This window comes from Oncorhynchus mykiss, chromosome 6, assembly GCF_013265735.2.
Source record: "Oncorhynchus mykiss isolate Arlee chromosome 6, USDA_OmykA_1.1, whole genome shotgun sequence".
NCBI classification, from domain to species: domain Eukaryota; kingdom Metazoa; phylum Chordata; class Actinopteri; order Salmoniformes; family Salmonidae; genus Oncorhynchus; species Oncorhynchus mykiss.
The window spans coordinates 69,078,684-69,087,937 of record NC_048570.1 but is presented as its reverse complement, the minus strand read 5'-3'; the positions used below and the strand labels follow the sequence as shown (position 1 = coordinate 69,087,937).

The window sequence follows — 9,254 nt, the reverse complement described above, 5'->3', positions numbered from 1 at the left end:
TATGTGGTGTGTGTACTGAGAACACACGAAGCACATTAGGGAGAAACCTCACTTTGCATGAAAACAGTCTCTATGGTAACTCAGGGCACCACTGTTAACCCTCTGAATTTTGCCAATGGAGCCTGTCATTGCTATCACAAACTCTGCCAACCACAATACAACCAGAAAGAACACTGTTGATAGTTTGTTACCTTGATGTTCCAAATGGAAAACCTCCATCCAGTTCAACCAGGGGAGTTGAGATTAGAAATGGAGGTTCTGGACTGTTAATGAACAGTCTGCTAAACTCAGACAGCGTCAGCCTGGGGGGAGGGGTTCAGTATCTCTGAGGTTATTGATTAAAACAGGTCAGCCATGACAGTGAGTGTCCCAGAGTAGCTAAATCCCCTCTCAAGATGCACAGGGTTATCAGTAGCGCCTGACTGCATAGAGGATGGGTAGGCTAAACCTCACATGGAGCAACCAATCCTTTCCATATGACTGCTCTCTTCAATTAGCCTAACGGATCACCCCAAGAAACAGCATTAATGGGGCTTGTGTTAGTCTTGACACTGAGAACATTTTAATAAAAGTATTTCATACGAGACAGGGAGTGAATAAACATTTTGAATGGATGGATTTAAAATCAACACAATAAGACAAGAGCAGTTAACTTTGTCTGAGTTTTTAGTTTACCACAGATTACCATCCGATCCTGTCAAGACCGACAGACGTTTCCAATGTTCATTACACTTAAAGGCCTCTGCCAAAGTTTCCCTATCGCAAACAGAGATAATTAAGCAAATGTTTGAAAAGGGAAAAATCGGAGCGAGCCAGAGAGGGAGGGAGTCTCCGGGAATTCTTAAACAGACCGAGTGAGGTGGAACAGAACAGAGGGAACCAGCTAGCAGTTAACAGATAAGATCTCCATTATAAATGGGTCCGGATGCCAGCTATCTGAGACGGCTTTTCTCCTCGCTCCAGACCATTCACATACAGGACCCCGGCTGCTTGGTTAAACACTGCTGTCCAGCAGATACTGAGCAGACAGGTCTCTGTGCCTTCCTTCCTGCGGTCTTCTCTTCCCCTCCATATACAAACATGAACACAACCAAACAAAACACAACCTTTGGCCCACACCAAAGTAACTACCACAGCTAGAGTACTATTACCATGGCAGAGCATGGCTGTAGTGTTACATTGCTGTAGTAAAGGCATCTGTACGGATTGTAAAATGATTAGGTCCAGGGGTTTTCCCTGACCACATGGCCTGCCCAGGAAAAACTGGTAATACTGATGGCTGGATTGATGGCATTTCCATGGGTATATCATTTAGGCCTAACTAACACAATTTCACTACATCAATGGTCTTACAACAGCAACACAATATTAGAGCAATGCATCACCATTAGAAGTGAATGAGCAGCCGGGCCAAGCCCAGGCATTAGCTCCTCGATCAGCGGGGTCTGTCAGCCAGGCTGAGTTTTGGCAGAGTCCCTGGCCGTTTAGTCCACAGTAATGTGAGAGTCTTTGAGCAGGGTTTATTGCTGCTTTTGTTTGGGATCCATCTCCCCCAGTGTGACTGCTTTGGGCCACAGGGCTGACCTGAGCAAAGGGAGGTGCAGGGAGGCTCCCCTTTCTCTGAGGTGCTCTGGGAGAAAAGGAATTCAACAACAGGAAATGGAGCGGCGGCTAGAGAGGAAATCCCGTCAGTTGAGTGGTGAGCGGAGGGGTGGGGAATGGGGTTGGGGAGGGAACCGTGTTGTTTTGGTGCTGTGCTGCTAAGGGTAAGAGGAGATAGGCCACACAACACTTTTCCCACTGTGCACCTGCTCAAGACAAACAGCGGCGAGACTTGGCCACAGTTCCCTGGCTGAATGACCTCCCATAACACTGGGAAACCAAAACATGGGTTCTCTACAGACGGCAGGAATGGGCTGGGTAGGGGAGGTGTCCACTGGCAGAGTGCAGTAGCACTTAGTCCTTCCCTTAACACACAATGGACTTCCCATGACACCCTATATTTACAGGGGATTTTCAATTGTGGGTTCCCAGGGAATGTCAGTTAGTTAGTTCCCTGGACATCAGTCTGTGGGTTTGTGTTACAAGCCCTGTCTCTCAGATCTTCCCATCTGGACCTGAGCTGCGCTGAGTGACAAACAGTGAAGTTCTGAGCGGCTGCTGCAGATGGCAGGACATTCATTGTGCCGCAGTTCAAACGCTCGCCTTTCACAGCCATGGAAACACAGCCAGAGACCAGAGAGGGAAACGTGAGAGCAGGAGACTACAAAGTGAACTACACACAGCACCATCCACACAAAATCACAGACCTTTTAAACAGGGCCCCATCACTCAAACAACCACCACACACACACACACACAACAGGAGTGGAAGAGAAATCATCACACAAGACAGGCATTAGAAATCAAACTGGAAACCTAATATAGTCAGAGGTGGTTTGAGAATGGGGTCTTTAGACACTACAGTATAGCCAAGCACAGTATATGTGTGTATGTGATTAACATGTTTAGGATGTTCTCACATCCCAGCCCTAACGTAAAGCAGGGAAAGGAAACGGATTGGTTAGATGCTGTAGGGTGTCAGAGACATCCATTAAAAGTTAGTGATAAATGAGAGCTCAGGTCTCTGGCACTCTGCCCTGTTGTTGTTCGCTCACCGTGGTCCCCTCTGCGTCGACCCTTGACCCCGCTGCCTGCCTAATGGCCGCTCCACAGGTGGTGAAGTACCTGTGGCTCCTCCAGTCATGTTATGGAATATAAATTAACCCATCCAACCTAGCTACAGTACAGTGACTCTCAACCTCTTCACATCCTGCCCTCCATCACCTCTCACCTCTCCCACTGGCTGTGTTGTTAATGGGAGGTGCATTACAGTATGACTCTAGATTAATTAATAATATTTCAACAAGCCCAATCCAACCCCCACCCTCTGTTGCAGCTGGTGAAGTCATGTTATTGATAAAAACCCATCCTTCCCTACACTCACATCCTTCCACCCTCTCTCGCTGCACACTCTCAACCTCCTCATCCACTTTGACACACTCACCCACCCACCCACCCAACATGATCTACACACACTCACACCTCCTCCCAAGGTGTCTTACCTGAGGCTCTTTTTGTAGACGGACGTGCGTCCCTCGGTGATCCGACAGAGACCTCTTCTCCACAGAACGGTGCCGGAAGTGATAGAGGTCACCAAATACCTGCAGACGGACACATACACATAGGATTATTAATAGTATCACCCAATACCTGCAGACGGACACATACACATAGGATTATTAATAGTATCACCCAATACTTGCAGACACACACAAACACAGTGATTAATTCCAGCGTCACTGATGCAGCATCAGTGTATCAGCATCACTACATGTTAAGGAGAGAAGGCATTCCATTTGCAAGGGGCCTCTTTACACCACTTCCACAACACAAACTAGGTCCAAGAAAGATACTTGTGTAGCTCAAAATTGTCAAGAGACAAATCTAGATTAAAATCTCTCTTTAAGAGATGTTTCTCACACTACCTCCGGGACAAGGTTTCCGTTATCCGGTAATAGCCGGCTTTTGTCCTATCAAAAATAGAAAAGTCAATAAATACAATTGGCGCCGGTAGAATAAGAAAAAATCCCATTGCAAAATAATGCTTTTCAGCCTATTTATTTATGGAAATACCAGTCCATGTAAAAACATTTGACTGGTCATGCTTAAAAATGTGTCTGTAGGTTACTTTGTATAATTTCGTGGAATTAAATTGGTGCGTATACATTTTATTCATTATGCATCTCATTTTTTATCCCACCCGTATAGCATACAGATACAGAGCCTTTGAGTGGAAAATCTGTCAGGACAGCGCAAGCGCAGCTGCTGTCTTGTGGTGCTTTCAATACAACTGGGAACTCTGAAAAATAAGAGGTCAAATCATGACGTCGGTGATCTTGGAATTCCGAGTTGGATGACCCCAGTCATCCAGTTGGAGCTTTTTATATTTTCAAGTTGTTTTGAACGCGGCATCACGAAAGGCAGGCTTCATCAGACCGTCACACACCACTTTGCAACGAGCTGGAGGCAATATGCATTTTGAAAACATATACTTATTTGAAACCGGAACGTTCTAATACATGAGGCATGTCTTACCTTGCTTCAAAAGTAGCCTATTAGATCCCCTCGCACATTTCTAATGGATATTTTTACATGAAACCGCTCGCATGTTCAGTGTCCTTTTGACAATGGTGTTAACCCACTAATTGCATTATGGAATGAACATTATTGCGTTGCCTACTGCCTGGTGCGCATTGCTGCGCTTGTAATGTGAAGAAATAATGTTATTAACATTAAGCTAAACGTTTTGATCTGCTGCATCAGACTCATTGCTTTTTAACGTTTGTTTTATGTAGCCTAGACATTACTGGTTGTAATGAATTTGGAATCTATCGTCCCACAACTAACCCAGAGTTCGTTTGAAATAGGCTATTTCTTTCTCGACAAGCTGACCAACAGAATGGGTAGCCTAAACTTCTCTACTGTAGTAGATTGACAGGCTAGTGGTTTTGCTGTTCGTTACTCGTCTTGTTGGCTGAGGAAAAGTTAATGTGGACAGTTATTCTAACATGTTCAAAGTGAACATCAGAATTCAGTAAGAACGACAGCACATCGTTGAATTCTAGATTTGCATGTTCTGTTAATATGAATTAGCATAATCTAAATGTAATTTCTGTCATTCTGAGCACTGTGGTTGGACGCCTTAATAAGGTTACATACCCAATGCATATGGGTCCGTTACATTTCTTAAATGTCCGATAAATTAAAATGCTGCTGGTCAAATGTCCGGTATATTCAAATGTTGCCTGTCAAAAGTCCTGCACCACACTTTCCTAAGGGGAATCCTGTGAAAACCTGCTCTGGGGGTAGTGTTGGAGACATAACCACTTCTGTGTGTTAAACTGCAAAGACAACGGCTCTCCCACACCACATGCACATGCAATAATTACCTTTATACCAGTAGACAGCATTTTTGATTTTAAAGTATCCACACATGTGAATCCTTGCATTAAATCAAGTGTGCAACACTGTGCAATATGGTTTAGTTGAGAACGTTTTTATATGCTAATGCTATTTACGGTGTGCTAATAGCTACACTCACAAGAAGCAGGAATATGGTTTTTGGCCACACCACATCCCAGGCTAGTGTAAACAGAAAAGTAACACATTTGATGTTGAAGAGAGATAGAACTCACTAGACATATTTTCATCATTTAAATCCATTTAATACATGACGGGGTGAAGCCAGAAGCCAGAAAACATGGCCTGTTAAAGCAGGGCGGTGAAATTCATTCCATGGAGGTCCTAGGGTCTTTGGGTTTTTCCTTTCAATTAAGACCTAGACAACCAGGTGAGAGGTTCTTTAATTAGTGACTTTAAATTAATCAATCAAGTATGAGGGAGGAGCGAAAACCCACAGACACTCAGCCTTCCGTGGAATGAGTTTGACACAGGTGTTAAAGTTTGGTAGGATGAAACATCCAATTCATTCTGACTTATGGATTCATGAAAATATACAGAAGAATCCATTCATCTAATTGTGATTCCATTAAGTCACAATGAATTTGATCATCAGTATTCATCATCAAACAGTATTTATATTTAGAAGGCTACATGTAAATACAGTACATGTAATCCCTCTATCACTGTTTATACAGCTATTTTCATTAGTTACAGCTGAGTTCCTGGAGAGTCTGACCCAGAATGGGGGGGGGGGGGGGGGGGGGGGGGGGGGGGTTGGATGACAGCACTGCAGTAAACACACCCTGAGTTACTGTAACACTAAACACCCATACAGGCACACTTCAGCTGCTCTCAGTGTCAGTGAAAAACTACCTGACCCACATTGACAACATCTCTCGAAAGCTCAGACTAAGTTGAAAAAAGCAAGTGCCGCAATGTAGAGAAGTTTGCCACAAGTGCATGGACTAGTTCAGAACAGAAGTCAAGGAGAAAGCACACAGTTGGAAAATAGCATAGAGAAATTATATCCGACTGATCCTGTACAGTGCAGTACCCAGTGAGGGAGGGAGGCACATGTGGAACAGTCTCTAACCTGGTGTACTCCAGCAGGGCCTAACAACGCAGCATTACAGCTACACTAATTGAGAACGAGCTGCACTAACAACCTGACAGAGGGCAGTGGAGCGCTGCGGGGCCCTGGTTGAAACAAGGTCACCTGCAGGATCGCAGCTGCTGCCTGGGCCGTGACCTCCCTGAGTAAGATGGGCTGGGACACAGTGTGTATAGTGCACTTGTGTCTAAGAGAAAGTGTCTAACACAGAGACCTGGTTAAACAGGGCACAGGCCACGTCTGTCCCATAATCCTCCGCTCTCAGTCCAGTCCCTGCGGATACGGAGATTATCAATATCACACAGTAACACCTCTAGTCCTGGGCTAAATATATGTGTACACACACACACACACAGTATGGATGAGTCAACCAGCCGTATGCACCCTGCACCATTCCTAGTGACAGAGCAGTCTGTGATGGCAGACGGTAGTCTGGCGGTGTGGCTGGGCATCAATCCCTCCCTCCCCAGCTAAGAATGACAGAGTCAGGAAGTGTGAAGTTAGAGCACTGTCAGACCGGACCAGAAAGACTAAACGAGGCCCTCAGCAATCAAAAATGAAAAAGGTTAAATGTTCAGAGAGAGAGAGCGAGAGAGTGAGTGCTGAACCGCCCACCCAGACCTTGTGAAGGAGCAGAGCTCAACCTAATGGCAGTTTGATGGGTTCTGAATAGCCAATTAATGATTTCATTAGAGAGAATGGAAGTGTATAAATCACTGTAGCTAACTAAAGTTAGAAGTGTCATGTCTACAGCATTAACAGAGTACTGTAGTTGGATCATAACAGGTCTACAGCATTAACAGAGTACTGTAGTTGGATCATAACATGTCTACAGCATTAACAGAGTACTGTAGTTGGATCATAACAGATCTACAACATTAACACAGTACTGTAGTTGGATCATAACATGTATACAACATTAACACAGTACTGTAGGTGGATCATAACATGTATACAACATTAACACAGTACTGTAGGTGGATCATAACATGTCTACAGCATTAACACAGTACTGTAGGTGGATCATAACATGTCTACAGCATTAACACAGTACTGTAGGTGGATCATAACATGTCTACAACATTAACACAGTACTGTAGGTGGATCATAACATGTCTACAGCATTAACACAGTAATGTAGTTGGATCATAACATGTCTACAGCATTAACACAGTAGTCTAGGTGGATCATAACATGTCTACACCAAATGAGGTCACTGCTTTAGAAAACCAACGAATGACTTCAGACAATCTTGGCAGACTATGTAATAATAAATAGTACAATATGTCCATCCTGGCTGTGACGAAGCCTAGGGCTGGGACATGGCTAGGGCTGGGACATGGCTAGGGCTGGGACAAAGGCTAGGGCTGGGACAAAGGCTAGGGCTGGGACAAAGGCTAGGGCTGGGACAAAGGCTAGGGCTGGGACAAAGGCTAGGGCTGGGACAAAGGCTAGGGCTGGGACATGGCTAGGGCTGTGACAAAGCCTAGGGCTGGGACAAAGCCTAGGGCTGGGACATGGCTAGGGCTGGGACATGGCTAGGGCTGGGACATGGCTAGGGCTGGGACATGGCTAGGAAGGACTATTCTGAATGAATAGGCCTAGCATGACCCAGCTACAGTATGACCCTAATATTACCAAGTTGACCATTTAGGCTGGGGTATTTCAGGCCACATAGTAACTGACGTTTTGTCTTGGCTGGCAGCGTCAGTTCAGTACAGTTTAGACGCTGCAGTGGAGAGGAGAAATAGAACACCCTTCCTCCACTCTTGGGGGGGTAGCCTCTCTTGCTCCCATTTAAATCCCAGCAAACAGGTCGGCTCCAAGCAGGTCAACACAAATATCCCCCCTCTCAGAACACAGCCAGCGGAAAATAAAGAGGCAATAACCCAGAAAAAGCAGATTACATGATTCACAGTGAGATGTCTCCCAGAGCCCGACCCACCACCACAAACACCAACAAAGAGATGGGGAGAGGGGAAGAGTGAGTATGTGTGTGAATAAGAACAGAGCGTGAACCCATGAGAGATCGGGATGAAAACGGAATAAAATGCTGACATCACAAAGGCATGAGCGGCTCCACAGAGCCCATTGTCCCTTCCAGAGATGGAGAGGGAAGAGATAGGGAGAGAGGAAGCCAAATAAAGAAGGGAAGAAGACCTGGAGCGCTGAGGGCCCCATTGTGTGTGAGCCTAGATAACAGCCTGAGAGGGTGGGCTTCGATCAAAAACTTGAGGTGGAGGTGGAGGGGGGGGATATGTAGATATGGCTTCAACAGAGTGCCGCAGGGTCCATTAAGGCAGCTCTTAAATCACATCAACACCAAGTTAAAGGGAAGGGTGAACAAAGCAGCCAGGATTGATTCAGCCAAAGTGATTGCTGCTTAAGATCGCCCATTCACTTTACAGTGCTTCATTAGCCTGGAAATTACGGTTAGGAATTCTCCAACGCTGCGGCCTTAGAATTCAATAGAGGTCTGAGAAATGGTTTGAGCCTGAGAGTTTGACACTGATAAAAATCAGATAATGGGTTGTGGTTGAAGTCTTGACGGTTCGTGCCAAACCACACTGCTGCTAGGCAAGAGTTGGAAGAGTGTGGAATGTTTTGGAAGCCAACACACAGCAGCACGCCATCAAGTAAACGTTAACTCAAAACATGACCATGGAATCAATTAGGGGTTTTAGGCTTCTGCCATGCGTAGTCTCTGACTGACTGCTGCCGTACGCTATGGCCGGTCTGTGATTACACTCAAACACCCTTTATCACGCCACACTGTCCTAGAGTACTATATCACAGAGCTACTGACACAGCGGAATGTTAGTTCTTTCCAGGTCATCCACCATTCAGAAAGACCCCAGCTATCTCCTCCGCTACAGCAGGAGTTCACTGAATCGCCTTTACAATACAACTTAACTGCAGAGCTTACAAACTGCAATAGCAATGTCCTTCTAATTCTATAACACTCACCGCTGACTTTAGTTGGGATGTGAGAAATGTACGGTCATTGTATACAAAGGTGAATTCATGAATGGTTCTCAAAAGATGTTTCCACGCTTCACTCCACCCGGACTGTCCTTGGCATTTGAAGTGCTACTGCAGAGATGGTTGAATGGGTAGAGAGGCTGTGGCATTGATGCTC

At 45.4% G+C, this 9,254-nt stretch overlaps 1 protein-coding gene across 2 annotated transcripts in view; it reads right to left on the bottom strand.

Annotated features, from left to right (window-relative positions):
- Window positions 1-9,254, bottom strand: part of LOC110526458 (furin-1) — a 102,735-nt gene that overhangs the window by 45,679 nt on the left and 47,802 nt on the right. For both annotated transcript variants that reach the window (XM_036980844.1, XM_036980845.1), the window contains one exon: window positions 3,105-3,203. In XM_036980844.1, coding sequence (XP_036836739.1) covers window positions 3,105-3,203 — 99 coding nt within the window. The remainder of the gene's footprint in view (window positions 1-3,104; window positions 3,204-9,254) is intronic.